At 37.8% G+C, this 20,884-nt stretch overlaps 2 protein-coding genes and 1 long non-coding RNA gene across 4 annotated transcripts in view; 1 reads left to right on the top strand and 2 right to left on the bottom strand.

Moving 5' to 3' along the window:
- Positions 1 to 792: 792 nt before the first annotated feature.
- Positions 793 to 3,566, bottom strand: LOC136696112 (uncharacterized). The gene is made up of 4 exons (XR_010802570.1): positions 3,434 to 3,566; positions 2,645 to 2,718; positions 1,071 to 1,164; positions 793 to 894 (listed from the first exon to the last, which is right to left on the bottom strand). It is a non-coding gene; the product is annotated as an uncharacterized lncRNA (long non-coding RNA).
- On the top strand, positions 1,878 to 6,796 carry ngb (neuroglobin). Of its 2 annotated transcripts, none has more exons than XM_066670249.1 (5): positions 1,878 to 2,043; positions 2,376 to 2,624; positions 3,171 to 3,279; positions 3,450 to 3,569; positions 4,782 to 6,796. In XM_066670249.1, the coding sequence occupies exons 2-5, from the start codon at positions 2,527 to 2,529 to the stop codon at positions 4,932 to 4,934; spliced, it is 480 nt and encodes a 159-aa protein (XP_066526346.1). In that variant the 5' UTR covers positions 1,878 to 2,043; positions 2,376 to 2,526; the 3' UTR covers positions 4,935 to 6,796. The 2 variants fall into 2 exon arrangements, with proteins under 2 accessions (XP_066526346.1, XP_066526337.1); XM_066670240.1 differs by lacking the exon at positions 1,878 to 2,043 and adding an exon at positions 2,071 to 2,256.
- A 9,326-nt stretch (positions 6,797 to 16,122) lies between these two features.
- tmem63c (transmembrane protein 63C) overlaps positions 16,123 to 20,884 on the bottom strand; it is a 50,691-nt gene continuing 45,929 nt past the window's right edge. Inside the window, exons 21-23 of the mRNA XM_066681138.1 lie at positions 20,606 to 20,721; positions 18,741 to 18,815; positions 16,123 to 18,355 (exon numbers count right to left, since the gene is read on the bottom strand). Of these exons, the coding sequence (XP_066537235.1) occupies positions 18,128 to 18,355; positions 18,741 to 18,815; positions 20,606 to 20,721 (419 nt within the window). The 3' untranslated portion in view covers positions 16,123 to 18,127. The remainder of the gene's footprint in view (positions 18,356 to 18,740; positions 18,816 to 20,605; positions 20,722 to 20,884) is intronic.

Consider the following 20,884-nt stretch of genomic DNA (forward strand, 5'->3'; position numbering starts at 1 on the left):
GATATTTTGTAGTGGAAAAAATAGCACATTTTGGTTGTAGCTTAATCACATTTAAAAAATATCTGAGGAATTTTTATATTTTTGTGCAAGAACCTTAAACATCACTGCTATATATGAAAAAAAAAACTTTTTCAAGCATCTTTTTTGTGAGTAAATTGGCCAAAATGAGTGTCAGTGCAAATGTAGCGCATAGGTGGGGTTAAAGATAACAGACAGCTAGCACATTTATAAGTTTCTTAAAGTGATTCATATTGTTCATGTGGAATCATATAATACACCCAAATGTAATTACATCTACACCTTCACAGATGTTATTCATGCCAGGGATACTAAGAGACCCCTGGACCATTACAAACTGGCTGAGTGCTGAGCATTGCTTCAAAGTATTATAACTTTCCAGGATTCTCCTTTTTTGTACATAGTCATGATGGCATCACTGATTTAAGAGGTTTACTGGAACTTTCACAATGTTCCCAATTGTAAATGGCTTTACAAGTGACTGCTATCAGGTTTTATTTTCATTTTCCTTACTGAAAACTTTTTATAAATGCAGGGGGTAAAATAAATTTTATAAATTGTATAAATATCAAGGTATTTTTCCCATTTCTAATCTACAGTCATATTCCAGTTAAACTTATGAGATGTGAGGCATCACAAAACTTTAGACATGGTGCATACCCACTCAAAGTGTTATGTGCTATACCATGCAGCCTGAGGAGAACATAACCTGGGGTTGGAGAGACATGCTTTGGCTAGAGCTTTCAGCATCACATGACAAAGTTCAAGGGCTCCTGCAAGGTCGCCATGGCAACTGTGTTCTCTCCTTCTCCCCTATGAGCACACTGAGTTTCCTGACAGATTGTCCCTCACAATGACTGCACTGCACTTCTGAACCTAGGAAGATGAAGGCAGTCTTTCTTTTGTATCAAAAATCACTTAAATAATAATAAATGCTTTCCTACATGCTCCACAATTACTTCCACTAATCTGGAAAAGTGATGAAGTGTGATTATTTTCTGTAAATGTGGTGGCTATGAAGTACATTTTAACTTGTAATTAAAGTAACTTACACTGGGTCTCTGATCAGGCCAGTATTTGATATGGTGTTTCTGGTCTTGTGCTGAATCCTGGGTTAGCTGTTGACTCCTGCAAAATTGTAAATATCTATAGGACCAAAAAAAAAAAAAAAAGAATAGTCTTAGATTTCTGCCACCATTTTACAAAAAAAAGTTATTTATATAATACATTAGCAGACAACACACACATCACACAAAAATGAAAAAGACATCAGTGATATTATTGTACATTAGACACAGAAGACTACTGTTGACCTTTTTATTAATATTATATAATTGTATTAAGTATTACTTAATTTTTAACTGTAAACCCTAAGAATGTGAACCAAAACAAAGTCTGCTTGGCACAAGTAAAAAGAAAAAAAATGAAATGAAAATGTTGCTGTAATCGGTTAAAATAATAATTTAAAAAAGCTGAAAACGTGTAAGCATTTTTTAAAAATACAATTTACTTGAAAATGCTGATAGATTTAAGATGAACAGAGTTTAAAAAATGCTAAAATACGACATTATTTACAGATTATGCTCAAATCATGCTGCTGTTGTGTAATGACAATTAGTTAGACAAACAGACATGTGACTACAGTCATTATTTATCATATTCACAGCACACATGTCTTTATCGATCTTGTTTGGAGTATGGAGTGGTTTCTTTAGAGCAGCGCACTTATAGCCTTGGTGTCATATATTAGCTCTGATTGAGAAAGAGTGGTTTCCTGTGCTCAACGCCAGGGTCTCACCTGCAGGAGGAGCTGTGGCTTGTAACATCTTCATCATGTGTCGTGCATTAAGTAACACAGTTATGTCCCTGTTCACTGTCTATATGAGCGCACAGTGTATAGGAGGATGACAGTATGTAGGAGTATGTACAAACAAGGCAGGGAAAGGAGAGGAAGGCAATAACATCATATACCTTGCCATCTCACTTACCATCTCAAACGCACGTCTGTGAAGGAGCAAAGCTTCGGTGAGGGGAGTGGGAGAGGGAGTGAGGGTGAGAGACGTAGAAATTGATATAGGGAGAGTGAGCAAGAGGAAGGAGAGAGGGAGAGAAAGACAGACAGAGAGAGAGGGAGCAAACACTGCAGGCTTTACATATTCAACACAAATCCCAATGCCCGAGAGAGAGGCACAGGAAGCTACTGAGAAAACAAAGTCTATCTAGAGCAGGCAAGCAAAGGTAGGTCACCTTAGCAAACAAGACTCCCTGGGTTTAGGAGGCTAATTCAACCAGACATTATTTCTAACAAGTTTTGCTGATTTGATAATGGTTGTATATTTTATCTGATCTGTTTTCAGGTGCAGAAGAGGTAGAGACCTTCCTTATTCTGGGATTAAGGAAATGGAAGCAGAGCCTCAGGAATTCCTGGTTTAATTTGGTGGAACTAAAATTTGATGCAATATTCCTCGAGCTAGCTCAGGCAGCGCACACACCTCAGAGACTGACAGCATGGAGAAACTCTCAAGCAAAGACAAAGAACTGATCCGGGACAGCTGGGAGAACCTTGGGAAAAACAAGGTTCCACATGGCATTGTAATGTTTACCAGGTAGTATATACATGCTTTACCTCTACTGCAGTTAGAGACCAGTGATGGAATGACATTGTAGTATATTGTAGGATAAAAGTCTCCTGATGCTGTTCTGGAAGTTTGGACAGATTCAAATATCAGACAAATTAGAATATCAAGGATATACATTTTCAAAAACTGCTCAAGGTTTAACTAATTTTTTCCAAGTGTCTAAGACAAGTGACACTGATGTTGGCAATGGCAAGTTAAAGAATGTTATAGCGGATGCTCTGTTGACAGCACTCATTTAATTCACAACTGTCTGAAATATTTAAGAAAAATGAAATGAATAGATGACAGATATTTTGTAGGAGTATTCTGAGTTTGTAAAAGCCTCATCCAAATGAATCAACCAAAGTAAACAAACATCAAATATTAATCTTGCGGTTGTCTAATGCTTCTCGCCACACTTCACACAGAGGCTTGACTTGTTGCTTGGCGACAGAATCTCTCTATTCCTGTTCAAATTGACTGCCTCTTAGTAAAGTATCACTGGAGATCTAAAGCACTGGTGTTTTTTTACAGGCTTTTTGAGTTGGACCCAACTCTGCTTACCCTGTTCAGTTACAAAACCAAGTGTGGAGTTGTGCCAGAGTGTCTCTCCAGCCCAGAGTTCCTGGAGCATGTTACCAAGGTAAGGATATTACATTTTCAGTTGTCTGAAAGTCCCTAATACAATTTTACTGCTAACACTGGACCAGGGTGTATTCGTGAATTAACTTTATGAATGAACTTAGATATTTGGGTTGGACTGGGAGAAAGAACATGTAAATTATTTGTGTGTGTACCTGTGCATCTGTTCAGGTGATGCTGGTGATTGATGCAGCTGTCAGCCATCTTGATGACCTGCATACACTGGAGGATTTTTTGTTGAACCTGGGCAAAAAGCACCAAGATGTTGGCGTCAAAACCCAGTCCTTTGCTGTGAGTATAATAATTTTTATGCCTTAATAATCTATGCTGGAGCATAGTTGTTTCTGCAAGTCAAAAACAAACAAACAACAAAAACAATTAGGGCTTAAGGGTAGTCCTGGACATGACAGCATTTTGAATAGGGATTTTCCATTGAACGGGGGGTGTAGTCTAGGACTAGGCTTAATCCCTGTCTGGGAACCCAGTACTAACTTTAGTTTTCCAAAGATGATTTTTAGACTGAATAATTTAGTCAGTGAGGACTCACCAAGATAACACTTCAACACAAAAAAACATTGGTTATCCAATTTTTCAATACATTTGTTTCAAAGTAAATGACTAACACATTATTACCAGAGCTTACAAATCATGTACATCTTGGTTAGGGTTAGAGTTAGTACATCACAAGTACACCCTAACCCTAACTCTAGGCAAAACTTGCTCAGTACTTGAAAATGAATAAAAGCAGAACTGCTTTTAAAGTCTAAAACGGTCAAGATCCTATTTAAGACTTGTGCATATATGCATTAGAGGTACTTAAATGGTCAATAATTCTATTTTTTACAGATAGCATATGATTAGGGATGTTCTGATGCAGTGTCAAATTTGAAAATCTGGGGCCAATTAAGGCATTTTATTGAACTGATTTGTATCATGGAAGTCTTTTAAAATGGAGAACAAAACCAGCATTTCTGCATTTCAAATTTGTTTTCTTATAATATTTCTTATTTTGAGTGTTCTAGTTTTACCACTGCAATGCTGCAGTAAGTAGAATTTATACAAGCTATTTATAAAAAAATACTTTGTTAATTGGTTAAAAACAAACAAACCTTTTAGCAAAGCTTGCATGCAGACAATTTTTTTCTTAATGCACTAAAGCTGCCAAGCATATATAAAGGGGATTCAGTATGTCTTCAATATCTAATATCCTCACTCTATAGTCTGGACTTATACCAGAGTTACTTTTATCTGTTCCCAATTAGAAAAATGGGATAATGTATAAATGTTTAGCATGATTAAATAGAAAAATAAAAAATATTATACAGTCTTATGTATGTCCCAGATGATATAGAATTAAGTTTGAGAGTGTGAAAATATGAGCAAAAACACATTCTATAACTGCTATGGGGGAGGATTGGGCATGATATATTACTCAATGGCTTTTAACAAGAATAAGAATTTGTTTAAATGTAATCTCTGCATGTTTATATTTCTGGTGGTCAGGTGGTTGGAGAAGCCTTGCTCTACATGCTACAGTGCAGTCTGGGTGCAGGTTACACAGCTGCACTAGGCCAGGCTTGGCTCAACATGTATAGTATTGTGGTGTCTGCCATGACCAGAGGCTGGGCCAAAAATGGAGAGCACAAGAGCAACTGAACAGAAAATGAAGATTTACACCAAATCAACCAGTGGCAGATATACAGCTGCATTGTAATGCAGCTTTGACAGCAAACACATACCAGATGCACTTTGGATGCTAACTGCTTGAATGCTAATGTATGCCATCTGATCTTTTTCTAGAAAGTGGTATGAGATGAGGAAAGTTTTGGTGGCAATAATTTGTAGGTTAGATCTTCTGATAAAGAGAGACAGCATGGAGATGGGTAGTTTAAGGGTGATTCTTCACAACTGGAATTTGCCTTGTATATAACAGCTCAATGTATCTCCTCAAACTATCTGTAATGACTGTTGTGCTGTCTGTGATGTTCTTTCAATAAGTTTAATGAAACATTGATTTGACTATGCACCAGTCATTCTGTCCAACACAGAGGTAAAAGACTTGGCTAAACCTCTCTTACAGCTCCTCTGAAAAGCAACATCCATTAGTTCTGATCTACAAATGACTCATTATCTGATCAACTGTTAGCAGGTATAATGTAAATCATTTTACAGTAAAGATGCATGGATCCTTTTCCAATTATGAAAGTAGAGTTTCTGGAGTACAGCAAGTAAGCAGTAAGAAAGTGATGAATAATAGTTTTTAAAAAATGACAAAATTCACCATCAGTTTAAATATTATTGAATGAATGAGAAGGACTGTTACAGAAGTTTTCTCACAAGATTACAAAGACTGTTTCTGTGGCACATTATTACCTTACATATTCATATTTCATACTGTTATTTTTATACACTCTCAGAAAACTTGGCCAGACTGTTACTTTCTATGAAGAGACTGTTACATCACGTACAAGATGATCCAGCTACAGTGACTGATCTCACGGATTCAGAATAGATGGTGTTATATTAATCACCGGTGCAACTGAAACTGGGATATTATAAAGATTACGTTTGAAATCATTTATTTGAACCAAGGCTACTTTGGAACGATCTGTTTTTGTTTTATCATTAGTATTTTGTATGGCTTGCAGACTGTAACAAATGAATTGGGATTGTGAACATATTTGTTTGCATAAATGTGAGCCCTAATATGCTTTGAAAAGCGATGATATACTTTTTGCTGCTACAAACAGAATGTCAAACTGCCAAAATGTTGTCCTACTACTTTTGGGGAAATACTTTATCTGATAATGCCAAGTATATAAAAAAGATGTGCCAAATGACAATGACAGTGTGTAGTACATATAAGCTTAAAACACAAATGTACCTTCAAGTTACTGGTCTACTGCATAATACTCATTAATGTGTATCAAACATGCTATTGTATTTATTACCTATTTTTGTATTGCAATTTGTATGTGGATAGATAATAGTATATTGTTATGTGGTGGTGCTGTATTACATTTTTCCATGTAAAATGTTTGTTCACTTACTCAAGAGTTAAAAGCTGTTAAATCAAAGGACTGGTTCTCCAGTAGTTCCTGAGGCAACTCTCAGCTTAGAAAGTGATCTTGTACTGATTAGATGAAACATCAAGGCAAAATCTCCAAACCTTTTCAAACTGTTATGATCAATGTAAACAGTGTGTAAATAGTCCCATATGGCTCCAAGTATACTTGTTGTGCTACATCTCTATTTATTCTTTGATGTGATGTGTTAGTGTAATGATGTGTTTGTTTCAGTAATATTCTTTATGCTGTTGGTATTCTGTAACTGAAGTTTCTGGATGTCTACCTCACTTATGTAGCTGCTAAAGAACAGCGATGATATGTCCTGACCCTCAACCAAAAATACAGATGCTTCACAAACACTGTACATCTTCGGTTTCTTCAAGCAACCAGGCTATATCTCAGACAGTATCAGACTCTGTCAGTTTTCCATTTTCTGTTTTATGTGGTCAAATTACATGAATAAATATTATTCCATGTGTCATTTTGATAGTGTAAAATTTATTTAAGGAAACACCAAATTGTCTTGTCTCCTCTGTTTTTCTATACATTTATGCAAGGTGGGTTTTATACAGGTGTCTTCCAGTATGTTGTTACTCAATGATTGTGTCAAAGTTGCCTTATAAGTCAAAGAAATTAATTAAAATGATGCATTAAGGAAAAAAACCTAAGCCATATACAAGCCCAAGATAAATGCATAATGAATTATCAACCTTTTCCATCCTTATTTATGAGAATATGCCATATTTCAATATGTGTCTATTGCTGGAGCACACAGAATAATGTCAGTCATTTCTCAAATCTCTGAGTAGCAATCATAGCACATAATTATCCACATCTTATTTCCATGAATCAATGGTTTTTAATAGTGGTAGCATCCATGTTCTGTTTCTCTGTCTAAGGCTCCATAATAAGCAAAACACATTTTGACAGTATCAGGGTTGCTGAGATATTAAAGTTGCTTTGAGCTCCAGTACCCAACACTACTCGCTGGCTCTCTGCAGCAGACGAGATACAATTACCCTGCATTATTGTAAATGTCACTTTCCAAGTCTTGAATGCCCACACGGACCAAGAACTGCCTCCTACACAGTCTGTGACTAGTCTTATATCAGTTTTTGTTCTCATATTTAAAGCCATCTAAAGCCATGCAGACTTCCATACATTTGAAGTTTTCTATCAGGCTGTGAGATATTTGCAAGTGTATAGTGCAAGAGTTTTGTTTACCCCTTTCCAAAAAGCTTCAATTCAGTTAGGAACAGCCATACTCTTCTTGGTAATCTCAGGAAAGAAAAGATTAAAAAAGTAAGAAAAAATGTATATATATATATATATATATATATATATATACACACACACTTGTGCTATATCTATCCCCCGAACCTGAAGCTACCAAGGTAGAAGGAGCGGATAATAACTAATAAAAAGAACAACAAATTAGACTGGAGATATTATTTTTAGAAAGTCTGCGCATGTTTTGGAAGCAGGGCACTAGGAGTCACCATGGCAACGGCTGCGAAGCCGAGAAAGAGAGTCTGAAGTGGGGCTTGTATCTGGAGACGGAGACGCACAATAAAGCTTGTAGAGTGGCAGGGAAAGCCATGCTGGGAGTCGAGGGCTGTGATGGCTCTCTTTGGCCGGCGTGCATACTGCCTTGCTGCAAAGGCAGCTGTGTTATTGAAAGATTATTGAGGCTGTCTCAGCAATGCTGCCCTCAGTACAAGTGCCCTTAATGTGAGAGTCACCTCTACATATTTTACCTAGTATGGTAGCACAAGAGCATACTAATGAACAGCAAGGGAGGTTAGTATCATGTAAATGGGGCATTCCAGTCTAAAATGTTCTTTGTAGTACAATATTTTGTAGGTCTGCCTATCATAGCCTCACCGTATTGCTGTTTTTTATTATACTATTTTGCTAAGGTACATAGCAAATATCTGTGTGCTAATAAACACACCAATATCAGCATTAGAGTAAGCATTAGTCTTACCTCAGGAAAAGCTGCTCACTTTTTTCAGCAAGTGTATAGCCTATTAGATAGGGTGGCCATATTTTGGTTTCCAAAAAAGAGGACACTTGGGGCAGACAAACACCTTAACATTTTATCAACCAAGTAATCTATACTTGATAAAGGAACAGGGCATCGCTGGGAGCATTTATTACTGACTACATGTCTGACTGATAAAACGGTGTTGTAATTCACAGTCCCTTTTATTTTGAATAACACTGCGCTCTGGTGTTCTGCCTTTAATAATCCAGAGATTTTTCATGTAAAGTTATACAAAAAGCAGTGCAGATGTAATTTACTCGTCAGTAACACATGTCCGTGTTTTTCGTTAGTGAGCGGATGCTCACTAACTTTCTGCAGAGTCAGTCGTTGAAGACCTCTCAAATTAGCTCAAGAAAAGTGCAGAGAGAGCCTCATGGAATGAGTTTCCATTGCCGAGCAGCTGCATTAAGCCTTTCATCACCAAGTGCAATGCAAGGTGTAGGATGCAATGATGTAAAGCATGCTGCCACTGGACTCTAGAGCAGTGGAGATGTGTTCTCAAATTTATGTGTGTGAGGCAAATGAGCAAATACTTTTGGCAATATAGTGTATGCTCACAGTCAAAAAAATCACTGCAACGAAATACATAAAAAAGCCTGAGTTTAAATATGCTTATACCACAAATGACATGAATTTGGGTTTACTTACTCTTTAATGCTGTTGTGTTTTCAGCTTTTGCTTGCTTTGTAAATATTGTTGTCTCTCTCATAGGCCCAGTGCACTTCTGTCTATAACACAACCACTTTATTTTTCATCCAAATTACTAATGCATCTTCCAAATCTCATATTGTTAATGCATGTAAAAACCAATATTTACACTGCACCTTTTAAAATAGAAGGCCCAAGGCAATTTTGATTTTTCATGGCATGTTATAGGCTACTAAACTATATCAAACTTTCAAAACTTTCCAGTTTAATGGAGCTGCTGACACCTTACAGTACATGTCAGTCCATGCTGTTAATGTTTTCTCTCTCTCTCTGTCTCTGTAACGGGTGTCCGTCTGTGACACAGCTTCTGCCAAGACCTCAGTGCCTTCTAAACCTCTCCACTGCTTTCCTCGAGAGTCGGGCTACTTATAACACACATTTGTTGTAACTGTGCCCTATCAACTCAAATTCACTAAAGCCAAACTTGCAGGCAAAACATGATGATGTTATGAAACATGTCTGCAGCAAATTTTGCTTTTGTCCTGGTAAATAATATGCAGATTTTACTGATGCAATACTCATACCTACCGAATCCTCATATTCAGATGCTCTAAATGGTTTAATAAACTGAATCAGGTGAAATTCGGTTCTTCAAAGGAATATGTTAATAAAAATATGTAAAGATATTATAGGTTTGTAAATGACTCCTAAAATGAGTTGATTCCAGCCAGAGCTTTGGACTATATGAAAAAAGCATCCACAAGTAGACTGGCTGTTTTACATTGTGCAAAGCTGAAAATATCTTAAGATTTGGAACTGGGATATTACTGACTTTTGAAATTAACTCAATTGATCCCTATGACTTGGAATTCCAATGGAATTCAAATCAAACAGCTCTGGGGCATAAACCATAAAACTCTCACTATAAAATACAAATAGCTAAATAACTCAGATACAAATATGATAAAAATTTATGTCCATCTAAGGGTTCAGTTTGGTCTTAGATTTTTTTTATATAATGAATTATAACAGAATAAAACATTATCAGCAAAAGCACCACAGGTAATGTGCAATGCAGCTGTTTTTTTGTTTTTTTTTAATCTGTTCTATTTGTAGCATATGTGCGGCCTGCTGGGACTTCAAAGGCTGTCTGTTCAGGGAATTTGCTTAGTAAACTGAGATAAACGTCAGGCAGATTTCTCATTTTCCCTCTCCTGTGATGACACTCAGAATGTGCAGAAGGTGTGTGTTCATGAAATCATATCAGAGATGGAGGAGCTGACTTACACTTTCTCTTTCAAGATAAAGAGAAGCAGAGAAATGTGCATATTACAGTCCAAGTGAAGTGTTCATTTGAGTTTTATGAAAATGGCTGGAATATACCAATTACTTTAAAATCCAATCTTTCAGAAAGATTGATTTAATTAATCCTTTATGATGTTTGAAGATGTATTACCTACAGTTTGACACAGAAATTGCCAGTAGAGAAGTATACATATGTCGAGATTTTTGGCAATAACAACAATGAAACTATATTTGCCAGAGTTCCCAGCAAGGCAGTTGAAAAGACGTGTTATTAACTGAACATATTATAGGGACCTGAGTTTCGCCCCTAACAGGAATCTGTTGATTAGGGGAAAATATAAAGACATTTTCAAAAAATTTTCAGAGTAATATCTTCAAAATTGAATATCCCTGATTTATTTTGCTGAAAAATGTCTGTAAATAGATTTTCAGTCTTTATATTTTGGGTTTTTGTTAAGTGTATATCAATTTTGTGTTTGACAGACCAAAGCATCAATAGCATCAGAAAACATCCCATATTAGTTCAATCATTCATTTGACTTGTCCTAATACAGCACAGTGGCGGAGCAGGTAGTGGCACAGTCACAGTTCCTTGGCAACTGGAGGTTGTGGGTTCAAGTCCTGCTCTGGTTGACTGTCTGTGAGGAGTTTGGTGTGTTCTCCCTGTGTCTACGTGGGTATCCTCCGGGTGACTATCTGTGAGGAGTTTGGTGTGTTCTCCCTGTGTCCACGTGGGTATCCTCCGAGTGACTGTCTGTGAGGAGTGTGGTGTGTTCTCCCTGTGTCTGCGTGGGTTTCCTCTGGCTGACTGTCTGTGAGGAGTTTGGTGTGTTTTCCCTGTGTCCACATGGGTTTCCTGCGGGTGACTGTCTGTGAGGAGTGTGGTGTGTTCTCCCTGTGTCTGTGTGGGTTTCCTCCGGCTGACTGTCTGTGAGGAGTTCTGTGTTCTCAGGTTCAAGTTCAAGTTCAAGAAGTTTATTGTCATTTCAGCAGTATACAGTGTTTACAGTACACAGTGAATCGAAATAGCGTTCCTCCAGGACCAAGGTGCTACATAAGACAATACACAACATTAAAGTGCAACTAGTGCAAAGCTAGTGCAACATAAAACAGTGCATACACATTAAAGTGCAAAAGATATTGCTAAGAAAATACAAAACAATATCCATACAGTACAAAATCATAAGTACGGGGGGGAGTTAGAGAGGCACTGCAATTTAAAGTGTATTTCTGCTGTAAACGGTAACTGGATGTAAACAGTACACTCATTTTCAGTCCAACAGACCAGTCTGATAGCATGTGGGAAGAAGCTGTTACGGAGTCTGGATGTGAGGGCTCGAATGCTTCGATACCTTTTTCCATACGGCAATAGGTTGAGGAGTGTGTGTGAAGGGTGTGTGTGATCTTCCACAATGCTGAGTGCTTTGCGGGTGCAGCGGGTGGTGTAGATGTCTGTGATGGAGGGAAGAGACACACCGATAATCTTCTCAGCTGTCCTCACGATCCGCTGGAGGCTCCCTGTGTCTACGTTGGTATCCTCCGGGTGACTGTCTGTGAGGAATTGGTATGTTCTCCCTGTGTCTGCGTGGGTTTCCTCCGGGTGCTCCCGTTTCCTCCCACTGTCCAAAGACACACGTTGGTAGGTGGATTGGCGACTCAAAAGTATGTGTGTGTGTGTGTGTAAAACACTGAAGGACTGGTGCCCCCTCCAGGGTGTGTTCATGTTTTGCGCCGATTGATTCCGTGTAGACTCCGGATCCACCGCGACCCTGAACTGGATAAGCGGTTACAGACAATGAATGAATGAATGAATAATTTAGCACTATCTATCAGTCTAGCAGGTGGCTAGCTGTGTTCCATCCAATATCAAAATCGCTATATAATTACATTTATTCTAACAGTTTTTTCATAAGTACATGTGAGTGGACAATATTGCATCATTTACACAACAGTATACTACAGAGGGAAAAAATGTAAATTAGCTTAGATTCTGTGTACTGGGATATGGATGGCACACTTATTAGACTCTTATGACAATAATCTTTTTCTCTATGAGGTTTAGCTGAATGGTGCAAATGTTACATTAATGTGAATTACATATATAAAGTAGTAAAGATGAGCAGTTCAGAAAGGCCTAATGTTAGTCCTTTGAGACCAACTAACAATGTTCAAGGTCATCATTCCCCATTAATGAACTGCAAACGACGCGATTAAAACCATCCTACTTCAAAAAGTTATAACCAATTAGCTAAACAACAGAGTAACTTTCCAGTTATTTAATTTACGAAAGACTGAAGATAAATTTACTGAAGAATTTTAAAATCATTTAAAGGGTTAAAGGAAAAAGTCCACTTTTTCTGGCTTTAGTTTCGCCATTTAAAACGAATCAGACATTCACTCACTCATTTCACCAATAAATAAATAAATAAAATATAACAAAAAAAGGCTAAAGGGTTACATTGTGACATATTACTGCCTTGACACACATACTGAGCTTTTTTGACTTTATGAAAATGAGAAAGTTTTGTGGGGCTAGAGCCAATCAGCTCCACATGGTGAATGATTCTGTCCAAGGGCTGCCAGCCTCAGACCCCTCACCATTATACACCACAATCAGTTAGGAGATTTTCCTTGCCACTGTCACCATTGGCTTCATTGTATTTCTGAGTGAAAATAAATTGGTGATTTATGTTCTCTGTCTTGCAAATATAATAAGTATATGAACATATATCAGAACAAAAATGAATAAAGGCATACACGTTTTAGGACTTGTGTCTCAGATGATCTCATATTCTGAGGAGGAACCAAAAAGGGTAGATGAAAAATAGGCATGGAAACCAAAACTAAACCACTAAGAATGACATTTAAAATGTGAATGAAGAAATAAATATCAGATATCAATGTCCCTCTTGGTTATTTCCATAGGCCCCTTTTTTTCCTGGAGCACATGGAATATCATTAGTCTTCTTTCAGTTCTAACATGGTATTTTGGAAATTTCCATTTGCACTCGGGAATATGACTTGAATCCTTTTTATGGCAACCTACTGTTGTGGTGTCTGTAAAAAGAAAAAGAAACACATAAGGACACATCTTTATGGAGAACAAATCATGGATTTTAAAAGGCTGTGAAGAAATGCAAAACTTCAGAAAGCACATTCATATTTGTATTGTGTGGGCTTTTGCTTTTTGGGAGCTAGGTTTTCCCTGATGTATAACACAGACTATTGTACCATAGCATTAACTTCATTCATTCATTATCTGTAACCGCTAATCCAGTTCAGGGTCGCGGTGGGTCCAGAGCCTACCATGCTATTGTACCATAGCATTAACTTCATTCATTCATTATCTGTAACCGCTAATCCAGTTCAGGGTCGCGGTGGGTCCAGAGCCTACCTGGAATCATTGGGCGCAAGGCTGGAACACACCCTGGAGGGGGCGCCAGTCCTTCACAGGGCAACACAGACACACACACACATTCACTCACACCTACGGACACTTTGGAGTCGCCAATCCACCTACCAACGTGTGTTTTTGGACTGTGGGAGGAAACTGGAGCACCCAGAGGAAACCACGCGGACACGGGGAGAACACACCAACTCCTCACAGACAGTCACCCGGAGCGGGAATCGAACCCACAACCTCCAGGCCCCTGGAGCTGTGTGACTGCGACACTACCTGCTGCGCCACCGTGCCGCTAGCGTTAACTTTTCTAATGGTAATAGCACAGAACCTACTGCAAAAGCATAATTGGCACTTATGAAATGGTCAGATTTAATAACAGATTGCTGGCATTCTTCTGTTTCTACAGTATATTCACTTAATACAATTTAGGGTCCTCAGGAAAAAGTGACACTCCATGTTCAAGGGTGAAATAATAACGAATTGCTCAATCAAACAATTTACTGCCTTGCACCTCATGGAACTGCTTTGTAACTCACTCACTCATAATTAAAAACATGCTCCATAAGGGGCACTATTTGGGGCTTTACATGAATGAGAATATCAATGTTGCTAAAAGGATTCACTCACCCTTCCAAATCATTGAATTCAGGTGTTCCAGTCACTTCCAAGGTCACAAGTGTATACAACCAAGCACCCATGAATGCAGACTTGTTCTACAAACATTTGTGAAAGAATGGGTCACTCTCAGGAACTGAGTGAATTCCAATGTGGTTCTGTTATAGTCCAGTTGTGAAATTTTCTCACTACTAAATATTCCACAGCCAACATTCAGTGTTATTATAACAAAGTGGAAGTGATTGGGAATGACAGCAACTCAGTTTCAGTATACCAGAATTGGTAGGCCACGTAAAATGGGGAGTGGGGTGAGCGGATGCAGCAAAGCTTTACATCACCAAGTACAATGCAAAGCATCGGATACAGTGGTGTAAAGCACGCCACCACTGGACTCTAGAGCAGTGGAGATGTGTTCTCTGGAGTGACAAATCACACTTCCCTGTCTGGAAGTCTAATGGACAGTTCTGGCTTTGGCAGTTGCCAGGAGAAAGGTACTTGTCTGACTGCATTGTGCCAAGTGTAAAACTTGGTTGATGATGGATTATTATGAGGGCTTGTTTTGAGGAGTTGGGCTCAACCCCTTAGTTCAAGTGAAAGGAACAATTATATGTTCCCAACTTTGTCAACAGTTTGGGGATGGCCCCTACCTGTTCCAACATGACTGAACTGGAAGAACTTGATGGGCCTGCACAGAGACCTGACCTCAACCTGATAAAAGACCTTTGGGATGAATGGAAACTGCAACCAGGACTTCTAGTCCAAAATCAGCGTCTGGCCTCACAAATGCGCTTCTGGAAGAATGGTCCAAAATTCCCATAAACACAGTCCTAAACCTTGTGGAAAGCCTTCCCAGAAAATTTGAAGTTGTTATAGCTGTAAAGGGTGGGCCAACATCACATTAAAAATTATGAATTAAGAATGAGATGTCGCTCAAGTTCATACGCATACGAAGGCAAATAAGCCAGTACTTTTGGCAATACAGATTGTATTTATACATGTCTTGATAAATGAATAAGCTCACCACTTTCAATGTGTGGAAAAAATAACACAGGACAGCAAAGTTCTTTTTTTTGTGCCAGTTTTATGGTCTGCTCTTGTAGTGCAGCAAGTTAGAGTGGATTCAGCAACTCACCAGTGTGCTCCCTGTCGTACCTAAGACATTCCACAAATCTCCACCAGACAATGAAAACAAAGTCAAACCATCAGATGCAAGTAAATACAGTCAGCACAAATAGATTAAATGAATATTCATCTCTTAGTACTGCTTATCTACTCCCTAAAGAGGGGTTACTGACATCCTAATATGTTTGCATCAGTGTGTGTGTGTGTGTGTGTATGGTTGTGTGTTAGTAACTGGATGCACTGATGACTGGCTGAATGCTGTGTAAGGATGATGTGCTATTTAAGAGGATTACTTGTCTTCATATTTCATTGGTAAGTTTGGGAAATAGAATGGGTATGTATATTCCACAGGACAAAGTGATAATTGTATGGAACCGTGTGTATAAATTGTGTACTTGCTTGTATTCTCCTGCTCTGTAGTCACCAGTCCATGCAGCATTTCATAGGCCATGCTGGATTGTCAGACATAAAACAAAACAAAACAAAACATAAATAAATAAATAAATACCCCCCTCCCTTTTTTTTAACGTTCAAGGCACAGCAAGAGAGCACAATACAAATCACAATTCATTTACATTCAGTCTGGCAAGAAAACCCTCCCACCCCTACCCTTCCTTTCCAATCCAAGAACCACTAGCAGCAAAGACCAAATTACAAAACTTACAAAGAGCATTAGAGTGTTACAGAAGCTGTGGCAACACTTCACAAGTTAGAGAGCGCCATAGACTAAAGGGCCTATATAAGAAAATTATCATAGTCTTGTAAACAACATGCGGCCTTCGAGAGTCTGGGCATCGACTTGGCAAATGCTGGCATGACGCAATAACTGCATAAGTTTGTATTACAAAACAACTTGTTTTTTCATGTGATTCTTTACTTTCAGAACCAAAAAAAAAAAAAAAAAAAAAGAATAAAATGCAGAGATAAACGTTTAACACAAACATTGGGGATTGTTAGATACTTGTCTTACTTTCATGTGTTCTGGGTGTTTCTTCTGTCCTTGGGAGCTATGTTGCTCGACAGAGGCATGAGTATTCATTGAGTACTGGAAATAACATTGGTGTACCTTAAGTGGGATGCATGATATATATCAGTGGTTGATGTATTATTAATCAACACATGGAAAAACACAAATATTATAATTGGCCGGAATCAGAAATCTTAGCTAGTCCATGTGTTAGCTAAATAACATTATCAGTTAAATTATATTAACTAACCAGTTTGAATCATATTTGTAGCTCACGCATGCACACACACACACACACACACACACACACACACACACACACACACACACACACAAAAGCATGTGTAAACATGTGCAATTATTCATGGTGTACATTTCCCTACAGTGCCAGAGTGTAACAGCTTCAATATTTAAGATGTAATTTGTGAAGTAGCTGGCGAATAGGAAGCCAATTTCAGTTGCATGTTGCAGTTGCAGTATGTTTTACATTATCAGTACCAAACCTGGAAATGTCTTATGGATTCTACCTCTATATCTGCACTGATGTTGCAACTAAAAGATTAATGTTCAAAAAAAACTATTTGGCTGATCCATAATGTATAAAATATAATGGGAAATTCAATTACATTTACATTAAGTTGTTTTGTAACATCAATGAAAATATTTTGCCCAAGTTCCACCCTAATCCTTGGGTAAGGAATCAGACCAATATTCAAAGAAAATGGTGGATTGGACATTAAAGGGAAAAATGTTTATGCGGAATGTTTGAGAGCGTGAAAACTGCTCCTCTTAAGTGAAGTGCATCCGTTAAAAATAGGTCATTTAAAGCTAGGTAGTATTTAAAAAAACAAATATTGGATTGATTTTAGATACTCAAGGCTTCAAAATTGATATCAGAAAGAATGTGGTATTGTAATATCTCTAATGAATAAAAGACAAACACCTTTTGGGTCAAGGATCAGTAGATTGTTTTTACACTCTCACTCGCTGCAACAAAGAGAAAGACAAACTCTTCTCTATGAATCAACCATAAAAACACCCAGAATCACCTGGTTACCTGAAATAATAATAATGATAATAATAATAATAATAATAATAATGATAATAATAATAGTAGTAAAGCACAATACTCCCTTAATAAAAAGGTTACACCGTTACATAAAATCCAAATAGCAAGTTAAAAAAAAAAAAAAAGACATCAACCATACATTATATTGGGGACAACAAGATGAAAGTCAGCTATTAACACGTTCAGATACAACACCTCCCATGTCCAGTGTCTATGACGTTCTGCCCATATGGAAGTCTTAACATTCTGAGAACCACACGATGAGAGAATAGAAAAGAAAATTAAATGACACAGAGCAAAGACATGACCTCTGAAAGCAACAGGGCTGAAATTCTCTTCCAAAGCATAAGATCCAGTTTTCCATGCTTCCGTGGGCCACAACAACCTCAACATAGACCCAAGAAAAACAGAAGAGTAAAGAAGACAAAAGGCAGAGGAGAAAGCAACCAAGAAGAGAGGCTGCGCACACCTCACTGTGCCAGATTCACTTCTAAAATGGACGTTTTTGAGGAACAAGGAAATGCAGCATAGTGCCTCTGGTCAGCCTCTAGCTAAGATGAGGCAATGGGGCTTTAGGTTTTGGTGGGAGAGCTGACTCTAAGCCGTTACTGGTAGTCCACAGGGCTGTCCATGAGTGGGCTGGAGCAGCAAAGACCTGGAGGGCCATCCTGGAGTTCAGTCTCCAGCGTCTCCTCCAGCTCCTTCTCTGTTGCCCCCTCATCATCCGGGGCAGGACCCTGGCTGTTCCCCATAGTGCCATAAGTCTGGTGGGCAGGAGAGGGCATAGGAGTGAGTCCCAACTCTGGCTCCAGCAAAACCGATGCTATAAAGAGCTGTGAAAGAGAGAGAGAGTGTAAGTGGGTGTACTCTGACTGTCAGAGGGCCCAGATATGTCTGGTGCCCAAATTTAGCTTCTACAACGCAAAGCGTAAATTTAAGTTAAGGGGAAAAGTAATTCTAATCTTTGTTCCTTTGACACTCAAAAAGCCAACTGAATCTTTTTGGACTGAGATGCAACATCCTTGAACAGCCAAAAAGCCACATTAGCTAGCAGTGGCTAGCATTGTATTAGGTTAAGGAGGAAAGGGAGGCAAAGCTACAAATAATTTATGCACTATTGCGCTTGCTGAGGATTGGCTGAATGCTTTGCACTTCTACTACTTCAACTTTAAATATTACTTCAATTAAAAAGCACATAAAATATTCAGAAGCAGGTACATTAGCTGTGGTCGTGGTGGATGCAGTGCTTCTCTCCGTATCACTGTATGCTCCCTCTGCTGTTTGATCAGACATCTGAAACATAGGAATAAGGACAGAAAAATTAAGGTTTGAAGAATGGGTTAAAATTAGACAGGAAGATGTTTAACTCTGACTACATCTTTACATAAGAAATTTATGACACATTTCCATATAGTGAAGCCCAACATTATATATACACATGCAATCTTTTAAATGTTTTTGGAATATTTTTAAAAAAAACCTTTGTTTGATCAACGGGTGTCAAAATAACACAAGTGACATAAAACATATGGCACTGTGCTAGAAAAGTTAATGACAAGTAACATTTAAAAAGTATTGCTACCAAAGTTTGCCATGTATAAAATTATTGCAATTTGTTGAAATTATTGAAAATATTTGAGAAAATACTTCAATTGCATTTCAGATGTTCAATGTAATTTTCACCAAGTTCTACTGCACTATAATCAACGATAATTTGAAAACAGCTGATGCAGTAGATCTCTAGTGTTCCTATTCAATTTCAAATCATGGCTAAAACCAAAGAGCTGATTGAGGACATCCATTTGCTTTCTGTGGCTGCTAACAAGACAGGGAAAAGCTATAAAGCCATGTCCAAGTGTTTTCAAGAGTCAGGGACCACAGTGCAAAGTATAATCAAAAGAAGTACAAGGAGTTCCGTAGTGAAAAATCTTAAAGGACGTGGTAGAATGTCATCAGTTCCCTGGCTAGAATGGTATGCAAGAGGCCAAGAAGTATCCAGCGATCATCACCAGTTTGCAGAAAAACCTGGCCTGGGCAGCACTGGAACTACCAAAAGAAAACCATACAAAAACATACAGGCAAAAAAAACAAAACAAAACAAAAAAACAAACAAACAAACAAACAAAAAAAACACATAAAATGGCTAATAGACCACTATGAACATTTTGCAGTGGCTCGGCCAGAATCAACATCTGAATTAAATCTAGAATCTGTGGAAAGATAATATTTTTATATTATCATTGAACTGGGTAAAAAAATGTATGTGCTGGAGATGAAATGGTGATAATGAATTTAACTTAAAAATAAACAATTCATATAAAACATGGTACATTTATGCTTCCTAACTAAATGTACTGAAGATGAAACCTTGAGGGTACCACCACAATGACAGTCCTTCTGAGTGTGTACTATCTCCGACTTATGAATGAATGTTATGATTTATAAATCAACTCCTCAGGGACCAGAAGTTGTTCTGTTGAATTTTTGGAATTGTTGTTTAATCTTATAGCTTAGTTGTTTTAATATATCTTTACTTTACCTACAATGTTCACGTAAAGCCCTTTGAATTACCCATTGTTTATAAAAGATGCTCTTTAAATAAATTTGCCTTAAACTGTTTTTAACCTTAGAGCCTCAGATGCACTTTTCTTGTATACCTGATGAAGGAACTTCATCTGGAACATCCTGTTTCTTTTGAAACTTTGCGTTCAGTTCCACAAATGTACTACATTTTTCAGCATCTACAACTACAGCCAACAGCAGCTGGAATTTTTCATGTAGTTGTAGATGGAGAGGAAGTAAATACACCCACCCACCAACCCACACACACACACACACACGTTCTTGTTTCTCTGCTTTTTTATATTGCAGCAATTCTTAACTTTTCATGAATGTTTCATCAACAGTGGACTGATGATAATGCTTCAAAAGTGCTTGGCATAAATGTGTCTCACTAACAAATATATAAATGTCAAAATGATATGTTATGAAAACATATATTTATTGACATAAACAACAAGCAATTTTACACACTTCAGCTCTAATGTAATATGAGAAGCACAATATCTAAGACTGCTACTCACCTGATAGCTTGTTGGTCGGTCAGGTTGTAGTTTTTTCAGACAGAGGCCAAAAAAGGAGGAGACGATACAGAATAGTAAAGACACAAAAGTGAAAAGTGTAATGGGTTGGACTGGACCTGAAATCAAAAGAAAATTTTCAGTTATGAAATTATATAATTTTGCCACAACACTTCTTATGTTTAGTTTAAGAGTTTTAAAGGTTAATTCCTCAAGTAACAAACAGTTCAATAGTACTTTTCCCCAAAGGTATCCCTCAGAAATAACTGATAGGTCTACTAA

Source organism: Hoplias malabaricus, chromosome 1 (assembly GCF_029633855.1).
Source record: "Hoplias malabaricus isolate fHopMal1 chromosome 1, fHopMal1.hap1, whole genome shotgun sequence".
Taxonomy (NCBI): domain Eukaryota; kingdom Metazoa; phylum Chordata; class Actinopteri; order Characiformes; family Erythrinidae; genus Hoplias; species Hoplias malabaricus.